General features: G+C 33.9%; 1 protein-coding gene across 3 annotated transcripts in view; it reads left to right on the forward strand.

Moving 5' to 3' along the window:
• LOC149571178 (protein ARV 2-like) overlaps positions 1-18,354 on the forward strand; it is a 150,848-nt gene that overhangs the window by 116,049 nt on the left and 16,445 nt on the right. For all 3 annotated transcript variants that reach the window (XM_089812745.1, XM_089812746.1, XM_089812747.1), the window contains one exon: positions 147-222. In XM_089812745.1, coding sequence (XP_089668871.1) covers positions 147-222 — 76 coding nt within the window. The remainder of the gene's footprint in view (positions 1-146; positions 223-18,354) is intronic.

An 18,354-nucleotide genomic window follows, 5' to 3' on the forward strand; every position in this document is an offset into this window, starting at 1 on the left:
TCGTACATACCATTTTGATTATATAGGGTATTATTGAATTTTTTAATAAATAGTTTGGATTTGATGATTTATATGGGATAATTGATCTGCTTGGTATTCATTTTGGTTTTGATGGTCATTATACTTGCCGTTTTCATCCTCTACAGGTTTGGGATTTTCCATCATTAACGGTTTATATCACTGATATGTTTGTTATGTCCTCTAATGCTGTTGCTTTAAGAGGTAAATATACCCAAAAATGTTATTCTACCTCCACCTTCATTACTCTTTTCTTTCAAGTTCTTTTCAGTTTTGTCTAACATCATATTTCACATCACTATATAAATTATCAAAAGATGTTTTCTATTTTATTTGCAGAGTGAGTCTTTGCAAGTATTGCCAATAGTTTTATATGCTGTATGTTCAATTTGGGTGTTTATATAATATTTAATCGGACCTAAATTGTTACTTTTCAAATAGGTCTTATTACTAGAAATGGTTGCATTGCGTTCATAGTTTGTGTTGATTTATATCATGACACTTCTATAAAAAGGTTATACAAACTGATCTGTATCTTTAAAAGGACTCACACAACTAACCTTCTAGCAGATGGTGTTCCTCAATAATTTGAAAGTTGGCAACCCAAATATTAGTTTACGAAGACTTAGATCAGGAGAAAGACACATAATTGTAGTGCATCATTCTTAGCTCTACTTCTACTTGTAGCTGAAATGTACTTAAAAAACAATTGACAATGCTAACCTTCTAAAAGATTGTGTTCCTCAATACTTTGGAAACTTGGCAATGCAAATTTTGGATATGAGTACTTATATCAGAAGATGAGATATATGTCTATAGTATGTCATTCTTAGATCTACTTTTACTCGTTTGTTTCTATTTTTTAAACCTTGTTAGTCTTTTAGCATACATCTTTTAGTGCAGCACAAAATAGAATAGATGTGCAGCAAATCTGCTCTTCAATTTGGAAGGGGATGATTCCTATAAAATAAAACGTAAACCTACTATGGACAAAATGTATATGCAACTTATGAACTATATGTGTTTTGATTGAAACTAACTCTTATAACTACATGATTGCATTGTTCAACTAAATTTGGAGATTAGTGTCTTATTCAATTAAAATTGATGACAAACTTATTCAATTAAAATTTAAAACTTCATATATGGAAGTTGTCTTATTTTAAGGCTCTCTGCCAAAAGATTTCATACAATGCCATCTTGGTATGTAAAGTACCTCACCATCTTGATTGAATGGTTTCAAAGCCCTTGGATAAATATAAAATATATTAGATGTGGACTCAAGAGCCTTGGGAAAACCAGTTTTGAATGCCTTAAGACCTTGATGGAATGCTTCTCATGATGAATTTGATTCTAGTTGTAAGCAATATTTATTTTTTCCTTGAATAGTATTTTTAAGCCATGAATACTGCTTTTAATACAAACAAACAGATGTCAAAAGAGTTGGTTCCAAGCTCTTCAAAATAGTACCTTAATAGGAAGGGACCTTTGATATGTTTTAATATAATAAAAAATAATTTTACCAATTGGTAGGCATGAGAATCACCATCGGCTACTTCCTATTAAGCTTAGTTAGTAGTTTGGGTTTGGTTTGAAATACGGGTTCGAAGAACCGGTTCGCTGGTACGGAAATTTTTTGGAAAGGGTTTTGGGTTTGTCTGTACAAAAAACATATAAAAATGTTAAAAAATTATATATATACATATTTATGAAGCCTAGAAGCATAGTGTATCATAAAATCATACGATGTAAACTAACTTAATCATTTAAACAACAAAAATGCCATAGGCATAAACTTTAAACATGTAAGTTGTAAACATAGCATCATGAATAAAGATCATACCATCATATATTTCAATTTTCAAGTTCAACATCAGAGATTCAAAACATTAGAACTTAAAAGTAAATCATTATCCATGAATCATAACAACAAGTTCAAGTATCATTGTTTCAACTTCAAGTCAAGTAATCATAATGTATAAAATTTTAATATACATCTTCATCATCATCTTCTTCTTCTTCTTCTTCTCGTAGTCCTTCTGCATTAGTTGACTCAGCAATACCCCTAAGACCAATGGGATCAGCACCAACAACAATAGTATGGGCATCAAAATCTTCAAAGTCTTCAATTGTAAGCTGAGAAGTAGAAATATTCAAGTCCGCCAACTCTGCATCTACATCCCACCTCTTTGTCTCCCCTTCTTTGTATTCTTTAGTCTTGTGCGAGAGGAGACGCAAGTTGTAATGCACATACACCAAGTTTTCCGCTCTTTTTGATTGCAACCTATTGCGCTTCATTGAATGGATGAAAGATTATGTGCTCCAATTTCTCTCTGAAGTAGATGAACTAGCAATCTATGAAGACATGACATGTAAACAATTAAATTAAAATTAAAATTATGTAACTTGAATCTTAGAATTACTAACAATTTTTTAGACAAAGGAAACTAATAACAATTTTTAAAAAATTAAACTTACTTGTGATATCACTTTGATTGCAAGGGGCTGCAACCTTTGAAATCTTTGGCCATGGAGGTACCACCAACTATAAGCATCCTTCCTAAACCGATGACAAACAACATCATTAGTTAAATTTTTTGCTTCCACAAACTATATGAACTCAACCATAATCAAATCTCGCATTTCATCATTAGGAAAGAGTCTTTCAAATGCTGCCTTGTAGCCATTATACACTTCTATGTCTCTATTGGGTGGTAGCCTTCCTGGTAGATTAGTATATTGGGTGCTATAGTATTTGGGCATCAATGCATAGGCAAGCAAATGTAGATGAGTGGTCATTTTGTTCCATCTTTCTATAACTATTGCTCACAATTGTTTGAAGAAGGTCTCTTTAGGATCTTGTTCCTTTTCATTTACAATTTGCTTGATCTTCTCAAGCATTGATTCTATGCCATCATAGATCTCTCCAAGGCAAGGGCTATCGATGTCTGCGTACCTAAGCATGATCATAATGGGTGTGGTGAGATTAATGAGATATTCCACACGTTCCCACCGATTTTCATCCAATATCCTCCTCCTTATTATGGTTGCCCTCTTAGTATTGCTTTGCTGCCATATAGCCCAATTGTTACTGGTTACCATATTAGTAAGGGCCTCTTTCACTTGCATAAGTCGTCTCAAGACGATTACATTTGATGCAAAACGTGTCTCAGCAACCTTTAACATAAAATAGAGCAAAAACAATACAAATTGTTAGATACATACTTGATAAAAGAATATACATCATTACATAATCAAAAAATTAGAAATTGTAAGATATTATTTTAAAAAAAATTATTAACTTGAGTTCAAGTTTATTTACCTTCAGCAACTCCAAACGTGAGAACATTCTGAATATCCCTTGAGTCATGTGGTGGTTTGTGATGAACATCTAGATGTCCTCAGCTTCTACATACATCTTCTTGATCCACTTTATACTCTTCCCAATCTTTTGTAGCATAAGATTGAATGAATGAACTGCACAAGGTGTCCAAAACATATGGTGGTATCTCTCTTCAACTAACAAACCAACAGCTCTACAATTCTTTGGGTTGTTCGTTATAACTTGGACAATGTTATTTGCACCCACTTGTTTAATGGCCTCAATTAGGATATTAGCAATGAATGGCCCATCTGTTACATGCCCCTCACAATCCATTGCTTTAAAAAAAATTGCCCCTTTAGGGGACACCGCCGAAACATTGATTAATGGACGATTTCTAGCATCCTTTCACCCGTCCGAAACAATTGTTACCTCTGTCTCAATCCATGAATCCTTGATGGGCTTCAATTGCTCATCAATCAGCTTGACCTCGTCATCCAACAAGGTGGTTCGTACTCTCTCAAAACTGGGACCTGAATACCCTGCAGGTGCTTTATTAGCACTTCTCAACATCTGCTTGAAATATGGAGAGCGAATAAGATTAAAAGACAACCCATTTCCATATAAGCATCTTGCCACATCAATGTCAGCAATTTCCCTACTTTGATTTTGAAATGCAGTTTCAAGTGGTCCTTTTCTTTTGTGTTGAATGGGTGCTTCATTTTGAGAATCAGGGGCAGCTGAGGTAGTATAGAAGGGTTGATTTTCTATCACAACATCTGGGGTGGATTTCATTCCTTTTGTTCTTTTCTTATTCTTATTGCCATCAATGGCATTTTGTCTAAGTTCCTCTCTCTCTCTCTCTCTCTCTCTCTCTCTCTCTCTCTCTCTCTAGCTTGCTCATGCTCTTCAATATATTTTAATACTACTAAGTTTGGCACAAGTGCATTTTTTTTCCTGGAGACTTGTTCACTCCTCTACTTGGGTATCCATACAAATGACCCACCATACGATAATATGAACTATTCCTACATCACAACCCCAACATTTCCAATTGAAGCCACCACCTCCTGGAAGAGGTTCTAGAATATCCACATACTTCCACAAAGGAAAATTAGATGGGGGTTCTTTTGTTTGTGGGATATTGGCATTTCTTACTGAGGAAGATGTAGATCCCTTTGAAGCTCCTTTTCCTATGATAAAAAATTGTGTACATATTGACATATTGATATTATTATTGAGAATAAATTTTAAAACTCTAGCCTTTAATATTTCATATTTATGAAACATTGAAACAAAAGCAAAATAGAACAAGAACTTACCTCTTCCTAGCATTGTAAGCTTGCAAAGATGTGGCAATGAGACACAAACACTTCGTTATAGCTAACAATCTAGTCTTCCAACTCCACCTTGCACAAACTTCTTTTGCTCGATCACCTATTTGCTCACAAAATCACCTATTTGCACACCACAAATGATGTTAGAAGCCAACATAACCTACTTAAATTCACTTTTTAGGGCAATCGGACCTCAAAACATATTTTTTGTTATAAAAATGACTTGAAAGTCTGCCAACAATAGAAATTCGACCCAAATTCGAGACAGGTTCAATCTGGTCAGCCCAAATTCGCCCAGGTTTGAATTCTGGGCTGTGGGTTTTAACCAACCCAGGGAAATTCGAACCCTGGTCAAACCTAGGTCGAACTGGGCCCAAATTTTGAACCGGTTCGAACCCACATTGTTCTTGGGCCAATATGCTGAACCCAGGTAACTAAGCTATTAACTGCAAAATAAATTATCAATTTGTAAGTGTGAGAAATACCATTGAAACTTTTCTTAATTTCATAAATCAATTCTATCTCTTGAATCTTGAGAGGTTTAATTGGCAATCTTTTTGATCTTTCAACCACTGTCATTTTACCTATGAGCCTATCTTGAGATGAAGTAATGTTCTTTGCCACTTTACAAGATTTAGCTGGTGTAGGTTTTAATTCAACCTTCGTGATAGCTTGACTTTTAGGAAAATGACCCTCAACTTCTTTGATAGAATGGATTTCCTCTTTTTCCCTTCTTGCTCAAGGGGAGTTGGAGATCATTTGAGAGAATAAATTCCCAAAATCACCCTAGATTCACCTTTATTCAAAGAAGTAGCAACTAAGGAGCCAAAGGATTTTTGCACCCCATGAGACTCTTTTTTGGACGACCCCGCTTTAGTTTGGCTAATAATTCCTTTAATAGGAAAATCTTGATCTCTCAAGGAAGGCTTCATAGAAGTGGGGGTAGGAAATTATAAATCTTAGCGGAGTAAGCAACTTGTTTTTCACCCAACTCCAAAGGAACTATGTGCAGATTTGGATCCGCTTTTTTTACATAGAATTTTATTTTAGATTCGGCTCAGTATTGGGCAGCTGAATCCCTTTGTTTCTGGGTAGCTGAAATCATGATTGTCTTTTTGAGATGTGTCTGTACAGTTTCTAGGCCGTGTTCGAAGCATACCCTACCAGTACCCATTTTAGGTATGGTGATATACGTACTTGCAAAGTGCAGTTGTTGTTTCCTACAACCTTGGTTTTTAATGGATGTCATTTCCTGCCATATCCAAATGAGAGGTCTTGAAAAATGGTCATATATGTAAATTATTTTTGGAGATGTGAGAGTTGATGTGAAGATTTGTAATTGAGAAAATAGATCAGTAATGTATCTACTGATTAAGAAGAGTGCATAATCAATTTAATAGAATATTTGGCTACAAGCAAAATTGCATTATCAACATTTTGTCAAATGCTTCTACAACAGTTGACATTATTGCATTTTGTTGTAATCTCGTTATATCTTGCTCTCAAAATTTGATCTTCAGTTTGCAAGTCTATTGTGTTTTGTCCTAGGGTAGTGTGCCTTAGCCACCATGTCCATTCATGGAGTAGTGAATTTCCTTAGCAGTGAACCTAAAACAAATCTTATAAAAGGCTTGTTTCATATACTGTGAGTTGATCATCATTGTGGTTTTTAATGGGTTTTCCATGTAAAAATCTTGGTGTTCTTGTGTGGTGCTGCTTCTGTTTTGATTAAATGATTTAAAAGTCAAGTTAAAAATACAAATTGAAGAAGGCAAGAGGACTAGTGATTGTCTGAATGCAAAACATGAGGGTGACATTGTTGCTTTGAGAAGCGAAATGGAAGATGCAAGAAAACAAATTGAAAAGGGTTCGAAACTTGACAGTGATTTACTTGATGAGATGGTTAGTTTCCAAAAATCACAGAAGAACAAAGGTGGCCATGGTTTGAAAAGGTAGAAAGGTAGAAGATTTGGAGACAATTTAATATGCATGGAAATAGTAAAGAAAAGATTCAAGATGAATCCAAATAACTTGAGGGAGATCAAAGAAAATTTGCTCAAGTCCAAAACAAGAGGAAGAACTTCAAAAGAATTGTTCAAAATCAAGCTACTCAAACTAGGCACTCTTAAAACTTTAAATGGTAACTGTCCTTCTTGCAATAAAATTAGACAATAATGCTGCAAAATGTAGTAGTAGAATGAACATGAATTCATGTTGGCCTTCAAGAGTTCAACCATTTGATGGTTAGTGCTTTAAGTGGAATGATGAGGAACATTCTTATGAATATGAACAATGCTAGGAATGCTCAATCTTTCAATGGTTATTGTTACATGTGCAATAAGTTTTTCCACAAGGCTAGTGATTGTAAATCTAATGTGAGAAGAAGTGGGAATGCTCTACAATATGGTGTTATATGTTATAATTGCCAAAAAAAGGACATATTGCTAAGTTTGCAGAGGAAATAATGTTAGTGTTCATTTGAGAAGGTTGATTGGTTAAAATAAGGAGGGAAAGGAAAATACTTGGGTTAAGAAGTCAAAAGATAAGGATAGATTTGTACCTTAGGATGTGCAAATTAAGCTTCTGGAAACTAAATTGAAAAGGTTTAGGTTCGGGGTATATAATTCTTGAATCATCCCCTTTACTCCCTAATGCAAGAGTAACCATTAAGCAATGAAGTCTTCAAGGTGGTCAAAGTAGCTATTTTGTTTTCTTTTGAGTTGTTTCCATGTAATAAAGTCTTTTTGGACCATTTTACATTTGTAAGTGTCCTAGTAGGGTCCTAGGAGTACAAGTGTTAAGATATGGTCAATGTTGTCAAAGTAACTTTTCATCTTCTTCTCATTGGTGAGTAAAAAGGTGTCTTTTTATGTTTAAATTTGGAAATTGGTTATGAATTATTCGGAGATGAAGGGCCATGTCTTTTAAAACACACTCCGAAGTTGAATTAAGAGGGAGAGACATTGTAATTGAAGATTTGGGATGAATGAAGCAATCATTTTGTAGGCATTTTTCTATTTTCCAATCCTTCTTTCTTGATATAGTTGGAAAGATAAATGAGTTACTTTTCATTTGGTTGAATTTCCTTAAGTTTGGAGAAAACTATGACAATTTTAGTGCAGGTTGCATAAAACCCTACCTAGGGCTACTCATTTTGGGGAAAACAACATAACTCACTTGTCCACTATTGGATCTTGAAGTATATGAAGGAAATGTTTGCCTTAGGACCTATTGATTGGTATCAAGGGTTGGAAAGACAGATCCAAAAAGGGTTGAAAGCAATAGAGCTACAAAGAACTCTTTTGCAAATAAGTTGAAAGAAAGGATACTTATCTAGTGTGTTGCTTCCAAAAGGAGATGCATTTGTAGTTGGAAAGAAATGGATTTGTCTAGCTTTGTGTCTTAACTAACCAAAGTAATTTAGAATTTTGGTGTCTTGATTACAGATAATGGTGGATGGAAATCCGAAGTGAATACATTTGGAAAATACAAACCAGCTTTTTTGGAGCTGGAATTGTCTTCTTACAATGCATTAGAATTTCTATCTTTATCTGTCTGCCAACATATACATATGATTATTACTCCCTTTGGTTGTTGGATAACTATATGAAAACTCAATAAAAGATGGATTCCCAATGTTTTGTTAACTTTGACAAACATATGATATTTTTTGGTTGGCTTGAACATGACATAGGTGATATAGGATGATATGAATCAAGCATCTCCTAATCCCAAGTGTAACCTAGGGTTTGTTAGACAATTCTATATATGTTGCTAAAGTTTTTCCTCAAGCATTGGCCTCATGTTCATGTGTATTGAGCACAATGATAAAGCTAACATTAGATGTCAAGTCAAACAATCTAGTACTATATTGAAACATTCATTCTTGTCCTCGATTTTAAGGAACTACCAGTGATAGGATGATCACTTTTAATTGTGTTCCATTTGAAATTTATTTTGCATCCATATAAATTGAGGTTGATTTTCTCAAATACTTTTGGATCAAGCACTAACACAACCCCAATGTAACAATCATGCAAAAGCTTGATTAAATTAATGAAGCACTACTGTCAAGTTTTGATTTAGTCAAAGTTCTTGCCAAATGGTTAGAAGAAGAAATGGATGGAAACTGAAATAAAATTAAGGGTAGATAAGGGAAGAAATAAGGATAAAGATAGAGATAACAATTGTGATACAGAGAAGTAAGAAAATAATAGAAATGATCAAATATTATCAAATAGTATAATCTTTAAAGACAATAGATAAAAAACTCCAAAATAAAAATAAAAACATATTTTAATATTTCAATTTGCCATACATATTTTATTAAATGTAATTTAATATTATCTTTCGAATGTAAGTTATCTATTGCATTAATTTTAAAATTTAAATTTAAAACTAATAAATTGTAAATAATTTAAACCTAAAACAATATTGGGAAGCGATTTTTTTAATGTATAATGCATTAAAAAGTAATGTCTTATTAGAAATGTTAGTACAAAAATTTGGATCATCAATACTTAACACTCTTCTTCATATATTTTTATATTTATAGTAGAAATAAAATTTCATCATTTGTCTTTATATTTGACTATATTAAAATCTAAAAATAACTTAATAATATTCTTACTTTTCCATATCACAATTGCAACACACTTGTTGATGATTGTACCATAAAACCAAAATAATTTTTGGACGAGTGAAGTTTAAATAATCAAGCATTACTTATGTGCCTCTAGTTGGTTGCAATAACAAAGAGAGCCATGAGTGCTATACATTAATATGATTTTCAATATTTTATCATGTTTGGAAAGTAGTGAAATGAGACTAAGCCATATAAGTGGAATGAAATATATTTAACTTTAGTAATAATTACTTAAGAGCTAAAGCATAAGTGGATCAGACATGAAAGTTCAAAGAATATTCTTTATTTTGTATGGTTTGAAATGATCAGCTACATGTAAAAGAGTGGTAGAAATTTTGTCTAGTGAATGTAAATCTCACACACATACACACACTAATAACTAACTATTCAATTTTAATAATTGATTATCCTTTTTAATATGTATCAAATATAAAGTTATTATTGATTTATTGTAAAGAATGATGATACTTTGTCATTGCCATACAATCTTAATAATACTAACTAATAAAACTCAAATAATTTAAATATATTAATAAAATGACATAACATAACATTTAACTCATATTTACAATTAGCATGTGCATAAAAAACAAGAGACACAAAGCGTCGAAGTTCCTGCCTAAAATGTGGATAGTTTAGTGGAAGATGAAGATATAAGGTGAGGGGGAAGAGATAAGTAGATAGAATGATAGAGATATAGGAAACGATGAAGAAATAGAGTAAGAGGGAAGAAAGAAGTAGGTTGAATGCTACAGGTATAGGAAAAGATGGAGTTAAGAATGATATGAAGGGAGGTAGAGCTCATGAAATAGAGAGCTAGAGATAAAAGAGGGAAATAGGTAACTATGGCATATTTGATGTCATACCTTATATGCTTATTAATTAGATAGTCTTCAAAATCATTAATGGCATAATGTTTTAATATTTTCCATATTAAACATAATCTTTAATCCATATTCTTTTATTACATATAATATTTTTTAATTTATATAGTAAAATTATAATTTAAAACTTAAATACAAATTCTGATATTATATTATATTATAATTTTATATTATAATATTTTTACTTGATTTGATAAACTTTTATTTAAGCTTTTCATTTAAAAAAAGATAACTTCAAAGATTTAATTTTTTACAATAAAAGAATGCAAAAATATAATAAAGAATTTAGAAAAAATAAAAAATTTGAACAATTTCATGATATAGTTATGTAAAGTTTTCATAAATAAAAACATAAAATAAAACGACCAATTTTGGAGGAGATTTTTGTTTTATGATGTCTTCTAACAAAAAGAAAAGTAAACTTCAAAATCTTTTCTTGATTTGTAGATGCAATTAAAAAGGTTTCTTCTAGTACGAAATAACAATTTGATTCATTCCACATTCAAAATACCAAATGCAGAATCAACCACAGTAGTTGATGGGTTAAATAAATAATAGTTTAGTTATTTTTGTTAAAATAATATGCTTACGTGCCTTTTACCTGGTTAGCAGAGGCGAGACCCTTGGGATTATACTATATGCAGAGTTGGTGTGATTCTTGCTGCAATTAGTTGCAAGATAAATTTTATGCCCAGTGAACAGAGCATTTTGATTTGTCCCTATTGGCAGATCGTCAAACACTGCAGTGGGATTCAATGTTTCAATGAGTGAAGTGCTTCTCATTGTTGAACAACACCAGAGTAGAAGGGGCACCCACACCACTCACATCTCTGCTTGTTACCACAAATTCCAATGGTCATTCAACATCAGCTTCATATCCATCGTCTTGTGCATTCTGCTGAATCAGAAACATCCAAATTTTAATTTTGCTGACCCAAAAAAATATAGGCAATGTCAATTCTGAAAAGAAACAACATGAATTATATAAACCAAAATCCTACCTGTATGAGCTCCATGAGAAAATGGACATCCTTGGTGTAGAGTTCTACTGCGAGCTTAAGCACAATACAAACCTTTGCAACCTTGAAAATGATGTCTCAAATTCTCAAAGAACTCTGCAGGTTCCCACCTGCAAGCTAAAGCACAAGCAGAGTGTTCAGGAAGTTTCTGGACTTGTCACATTTTGCTGAAGTCTCTAGAGCTTCTGACTGTAATAATATTTAATATAAAAGCTGTCGTAATATTAAAAAGCTATTGTAATACTAATAATAACTCTATTTTTCTTCTCAACAAATATTTTTCTCCTTGCTATCACCAATGAAAATCCGAAAAGTAACAAATTTTAAATTAGTCAAAATAAAAATAATAAACACCTATAATGTATTCAAGAACTTATAATTTAATACTTTGTTCCTATTAGCTAATTGACTAGTCAAATAGGAAAAATTGCATCTCAACGCTGTCATAGGCAGGAACTAATAACATATACCTAAATATTTAACTTATAGATTAGAACTATCCACATGAAATAATAACAATATGCAACCCAATTAAAGAACATACACTTTTTTCTCTCAGAAGTAAAAGTTTTACTTTTAGTAAATGGTTATTGTGATAAAATTGTCGGTAAACAGATTTGTCACAGTAGAATTTGCCCAATGGAGTGTGTGGCAAACCGTTCACAACAGTTGGATAGGCCCTTGGTATGCAGCCTTCCTCTGCGTTTAGAGGGGCAGCTCTCTCGTATGATATAATTTTTAAAGGGTTTTCAAATAAAGAATCTAAAACTTCAAAGATCAAGAGAAAGCCGTCCAGGACGAATGCACCACACACCCCTCACAACCTTCTTGGGTAAACAAGAGTGATAACAAAGGTGATCAAGAACTACACTTGAAAGCAACTAGTATTATCAAACACATTCAATATTCATAAACACTTGCAAAATACCATGAGAATGTCTACTACAGAAGATAACAATTTTGATTTTAGAATAAGAAACCCAAAGCACATCTCATTTCATTTCCTTGCACCAAGAAGATAATAGAGATTTTTCGATTTCAGAGATAAAACCATAGAGGAAACTCTGTAGTTAAGCATGCTCAGGCTGGAGTAGTACTGGGATGGGTGACCTCTTGGGAAGTCCCGATGCTTCACCCCTGTGAGCATCACCTAGATCCAATGAGTGCTAAGTGTTCCATTTATTCTCATGAGAGATGGATTCATGTTGAATCACTACTCATGAAACATGGGTCAATGAGTTTGACTCAAAATCACATAGTTAAATCCTGATAGCAATATCATAATTTGACTTATTGTGGAAATTATCTCCTACTTATCAAGTGTACATACTTTCCAAAATTTATCTCTAGATCAAAATTTCAGCATAGTGTTCCCTTATTTTTAAAACCAAAAAGTCCCCCTTTACGAAGCCAACATGAGTCCTTATATAGACATAGAGGTTAATAACTACCTCTTCGTGGTTAATAACCACTTCCAAAATACGTAATTTTGGGGAGGTTAATTAACCTTAAGAAAATTAACCAAGAATGACTTGAAACTTAGACCTCACACCTTTCGAGAGGAAGATTGAATAATTAATCTTTGCTGATCTCCTTTTGATATTTGAATGATTCATTCAAGTTACATTGCTTTATTAATGAATGCATACCCTCCTTCTCATGAAGAGATCAAGAGCATGTGGTGTGTACGAGTGCGATGAACACTACCTTTATGTTTATGATCCCTCCAATTGTGCTTATCTCTACGAAATGTGTTTTTCTTCCATGATGAGATCTATTGAAAGGCTGGTCCTTGTATAGACACAAGTACCAAAATTCTCATCTGTCTTGTAATTATCACATATTGTGTGAGAGTATCACATAACATTCCATTGAAACAATTAGATGCCCAGTCTATAATTTGATTCATGCCTCCACAAATATTTGATAAAAGTTGAGGAACTTTATGATTCATGCAAATACTACATCCCCAAGAGATAGCATTTTATTGATTGATTCCAGTGCATTGACTTCAGCTACATGTACATGTGAGAAACGTGCCCTTCAAATATATGATGCTATCAATTATGATATATGTTTCTCGATGACCTTCCTTAAGGTGGCTCTGTTAACAAAATCTACAACTAAAGTGGCAGCTAGCTAGAGTTCTCTGAGGTATGTCCCTCTTTCTGTAGTTGCATCTGAGAGGTCTTGATATCTGTTCGAATGTTTACATATCACACAATTATAATAGTCTGGGAGTCACTTTTCATTGGAGCATTTTGACAAACAATTGCCTGACGCATATCTCTATCAACATGTTCACTGCTCCAACAAGGACGCTCTGTCTGTACTCACCAAAAAGGGAAGAATGATATGTCTTCTTGCAATGCCTGGGTTTCAAACTGCTCTGTAAATTTGGTGAAGGTGATTTTTCTTAACGGACATGGAGGCTCTAAGACGTTTTGGAAAGTGACAAGGCACGGCTGGGAAAGCCCATTATTTATATGATGGCTTGAGTACTCGAATCTTGTCACAATGATATCTTGGGTTTCATCAATTTCGCACCGCAGACTATAAGGAGTTGGAACATTCTATCAAACACTTATTGTGCATCATCACCTTTGTTAAATCAACTCTCAAGAACAACTTCCAAATGCTGGGACACCAAATTCAATGCAAATACGAGTGATCAATCAACCAGTACTCTTGGAGAAGACTTTTGATATTGTTCATGCAAGGCCTCAAAAATTCTATCCACGCATAGACATCAAGAGAAACACACCATATGCAATTTTGTTCTGATTTGGTGGACAAATAAACATTCTCTTTTTACACGAGCTCTATTTCATCAAGAAATCCCATATCACTGGCTGGAGATAAGATGAGATTATTTGGCTATGAAGATTTTGAATCCCACTATCACCTGCTTTGGAACATTATCTATTGGGTGAAATGCGATGACAAAATGTTTCAATTTGTCTTCTTTTCACTAACTCCTAGTCCAGGGTCACCAAACACACCATCCCTAATGTATGAACCTTTGGGCCCGGTTGCTTTCTGTAGACCCTCATTTGCAACTTCATTCATTGTTCTACAGTCTACTTATGCAGTTATGATCGGTGGAATGAATAATTCTTGTGGGCACAGGGCTCTTGCTCTCCACTTTCTTTTGGAGTTCAAGGGAGAATGTATCAGTGGCCTTGCTTAGAATTCCTGCATTATTCTCGGCATTGACAAAATCTAGAATCTCTCATGCTTGAGTGTATGCCTCCACAGAATCACGCACATCCTTGGGAGGAAATTGATGAGAAACATGAGAGCAATCTGAACTGAAACAGCACAGGGAGAGCTGGATAATCATTTTAATAAAGCAAACTGCTATCATTTTCTAACACGTTTTCGTGGCATCTTCAAAATGCTTCCCCACGTCGGCTAAAAGTTTATTTTCCTGAACTGCAGCACACTTTTGTAAGAAAGCAACTAGATTTGTGTAGTTAAACTCTCCACTATAGTTTCCTTCTCTAATTAGACTCCGCGCGTTAACAATGGATCACTTATTAGTTATCCATAGGCTTTTGGAGTCTCCCCAAATATACCCAGGTCCTTCATAATTTTTTCATATTCTGGAAACTCTTTAAATAATTTCTTGTCATACTTGGCTAGGATGAGTCTCGTCACTTGAGAAGTGAACCTATTATGGAAAGCAATCAGGGGGACCACCCAACATATTTTGCTGAATAATACAATCATCCGTTGCAGCCGCTTCAGCATCTTCAATAGTACCGAAGGTATCAGTTTTCTTTGCGATTCTTGGCAACGAGCTTTCTCACTTTTCTGTAGAGGCTTTTTGCTTGTACGAACCTTGGGCCTTTTCTATGGTCACCACAATCCACATGTTCCATGTCTGCACCCCCCTCTTTTTGAAAAAAAAACCATTTACATGTCTGACTTCTCATGGAAGAATTTTAAATAGGTTAATAACTATCTCAAAGAGGTTAAGGAATACGTGTTTTTGGAGAGGTCAATTAACCTACTCCAAAATGTGTGTTTTGAAAGTTATCATTAACTTGTTTGAGAGGTTAATAAATACGCATTTTTAGAGAGGTTAATTAACCTACTCCAAAATGCGCGATTTGAAAGTTATCATTAACCTTTTTGAGAGGTTAATGGTTAATGATAAACTTGAAAATGCGTATTTTGGGTCTCTCCATTAACCTTGCAATAACTTGGGGCTCGGAAGTCGGATTTTAAAAATTTCAAGTGCTGTGCGGAGCTGGGAACGAGCGGGAGACATGAAGATTCAGAAACTCACAAAAACTTAAGAGATAAAATGACCATTCCAATGATTAAAATGGGACATATTTCACACATAACCAGGGGATTAATAGGTTCAAAAATTGAAACACTTTATGACCGGATAACAAAAATATATCTCATCGATGTTGGCTGCTCCAAAAAGTGGTAGGTTTGAATAGTTCGACGGTTTAAAAATGTTTTAAAAATGTTTTGTTCGGTACTTAATATATTTATGCATATTTGTTCATTCCTTAAAGATAGGTTCATTGTATACTTTGACCTTTTCGCAGTAATCTTTTCACTCAATTGAACATGTGTAATTTATTTTATCCAACTAAAAAGTCCACAAAAATCCAAAATAGAATTTGGGGACGAAACTTATCCACTGCAAAGAAGGCAACCAAAATTCGAATTGAGAATATCTATTTCGTATCGCCAAATGTAGTGCCACATATCACATCTCGTAGGGTTGGTGCTGACAAATTCTGATAGGGCTGCAGGTAGGTGACATAAATTAATTTTAACCCTTATCAAATTTATTATTGTCCAATCGAATTCTAGAAAATTGAGATATATATAATCATCTAAAATAAAATATAAATATAAACATAAGAAGTTTGTTTAATTCTATAATATGATTGGTCAGTTTTATTAGAGAAATGAATTGAATGAATGTAATAGTATCCTGCCTTTGGTAGGAACTAAAAATTTCGATGCAAATAAGAAAAACTAGGACTCTTTTGAATCCATTTCATAAGTATGGGTAGTCAAAAATAAATATACCTGTCAAATGCTTCAAATGTTTGGTTCAGATAAAATCAATACTTATTGGAGAAGTTTATTTTGTGGTGCTTCATGCACTACATTTTTTAAAAAACGAATCAAATCCTATTGTGCCTACTAAATCTAAATATCTTGTTGTATGTTTTTATTGTATGCTTTGTTACACGAATGTGACAGCTTGACTATCAAATAATTATGTTATGCATATTAAATGAGATTTTGGTGCATGATTGGGTTACTAATAGTGAAAGGTCTTGTGTCAAAGAGTGACATAATGAAGACCATTTTTAGTTCACATTAAATACATTGTAACATTTGTACAACACAATGGAAGGAATATTTAATTTACTTGGGTTGTTGGAATCAACATGTCTAGGTAACTCAAACAAACACCGTTATAAAGGAAGTTCTTGCTTGAATGAAGTGTGTGATTCCAAAAACCTCTACATCGAGCAGATGGGGCCTCTCTGCTAGCCCTTGAGGGTTTGGGTCTTGCTTTGCCACCTTTGGTTCTCGCCTAGGTTTCCCAATGGCTGCAGAGCCTTGATTATAGGGTCTTGTTGCTTATGCATTCGTTGTGGGCTGGTCCTCTAAGAATATGCTTGATGACACTACTGATTTCTTCTAATGCATTGCCCACTAGTGGGATTGTGAATAACAAAGACCCCCCTAAGCCTCTTTTTGCTACCAATGGGCATAGCTTTGCTTTTGTTTCCAAATCTGTTGCAAATCTTCCTCAGGTGAGATCTTGACATCTAGCTTGTGCTAAGACCCAACCTATAATGGTGTGTGGCCAAGATGTGGTTGAAAATGTGTAGTACTTCCAACATTGCATGTTGGCATGCAGATTTGTTGGTTTCTAGCCTTCTTTATTTGATCTACAATGTTAGGTAACAAACTCTTAGAGACCTTTGGTTTCAGGTACCATTGAGATTTCCCTCGTGCTAATGATTTTTTTATTTTTAATTTTTTGCTATTTTTCATTCCTTTGTGGAAAGGAATTTGGTGATGAGCAAAATGCTTGGGTAGATCACTCTCCTTCGGTTGAATTTTTGGCAGTCTCTGTCAACCCTTTGACCAAGCCTCTTAATGTGTGCCGTGTGGCTTCATCTTCCCAATCTTCTTCTTAATTTTTAAGAACTCTTGTTTTGAGGCCATCAACCACTCCATTAGTTGTTTTCTAAAGGAGGAGGGTACCACAACTGCAATGGGTCTCTCCACCTTTGCACACATTTTGGTTAACATTGATATCTATAAAGCTCTCCTTGGAGATCTGGTTCTCATGGTGGGAGATAGGTCATGGCTGCCTTGTCACATGGCAATTGATTGTCGTCTCTTGAAGGCATAAAAGAATTGCCACTTGGTGGAAGGATAGTAATGATGAATATTTGATTGTCTAGGCTTGTGATTCTTTATCTGATGATGTGTCATAGGTTGGTGAGGACTCCCCTTGAGATTGGTGTTCTTGTTGCAGATCTGGATGATTCTCATGCTACAAATCTAATCTCTACAACTCCTGTGCCTCTAGCTACTAGTGACACCACATTTGGACCTTTCTCCATTTATTGCTTCTTCTTGATGGAAATATTGTCATTGATGTCAAAGGATCTCATGAGAATGACCAAAACTACAAGTATTAGGATCATCAATGTAAAAGGAAAATTGAAGATAACAATTGAACTCTTTTGTGTTTGTTTAACTAGATGGAAATAAAAAAGAGGATAAAACTACAAAGGATATAGAACTAGTTAAAGACATCATTAGACACAAATGATCATAAGAGTTGAGGATGTAAAGATATCTAAATTCAGATGACATTATGGCATTAAAAGACATAGCCATATACTTACTTTATCTATTCATATTCAGAGTAGAAGTGTGAACATTTCATTAGATATTATGCCAGGACTCATAGTGCTGAAGTACACCAGAATTTACATATTTGGAGGCATATATAATATGAAAAAGAAACAACATATATATTGAACAGAAAATAGTACAAGAATGAGAAGATGTATTTGGCAATCATGATATAAAGTTGAAGTTCCGATAATAGCATTTCAGATCT

Source organism: Cupressus sempervirens, chromosome 2 (genome assembly GCF_028749045.1).
Source record: "Cupressus sempervirens isolate cs-2001-9-10 chromosome 2, ASM2874904v1, whole genome shotgun sequence".
Taxonomy (NCBI): domain Eukaryota; kingdom Viridiplantae; phylum Streptophyta; class Pinopsida; order Cupressales; family Cupressaceae; genus Cupressus; species Cupressus sempervirens.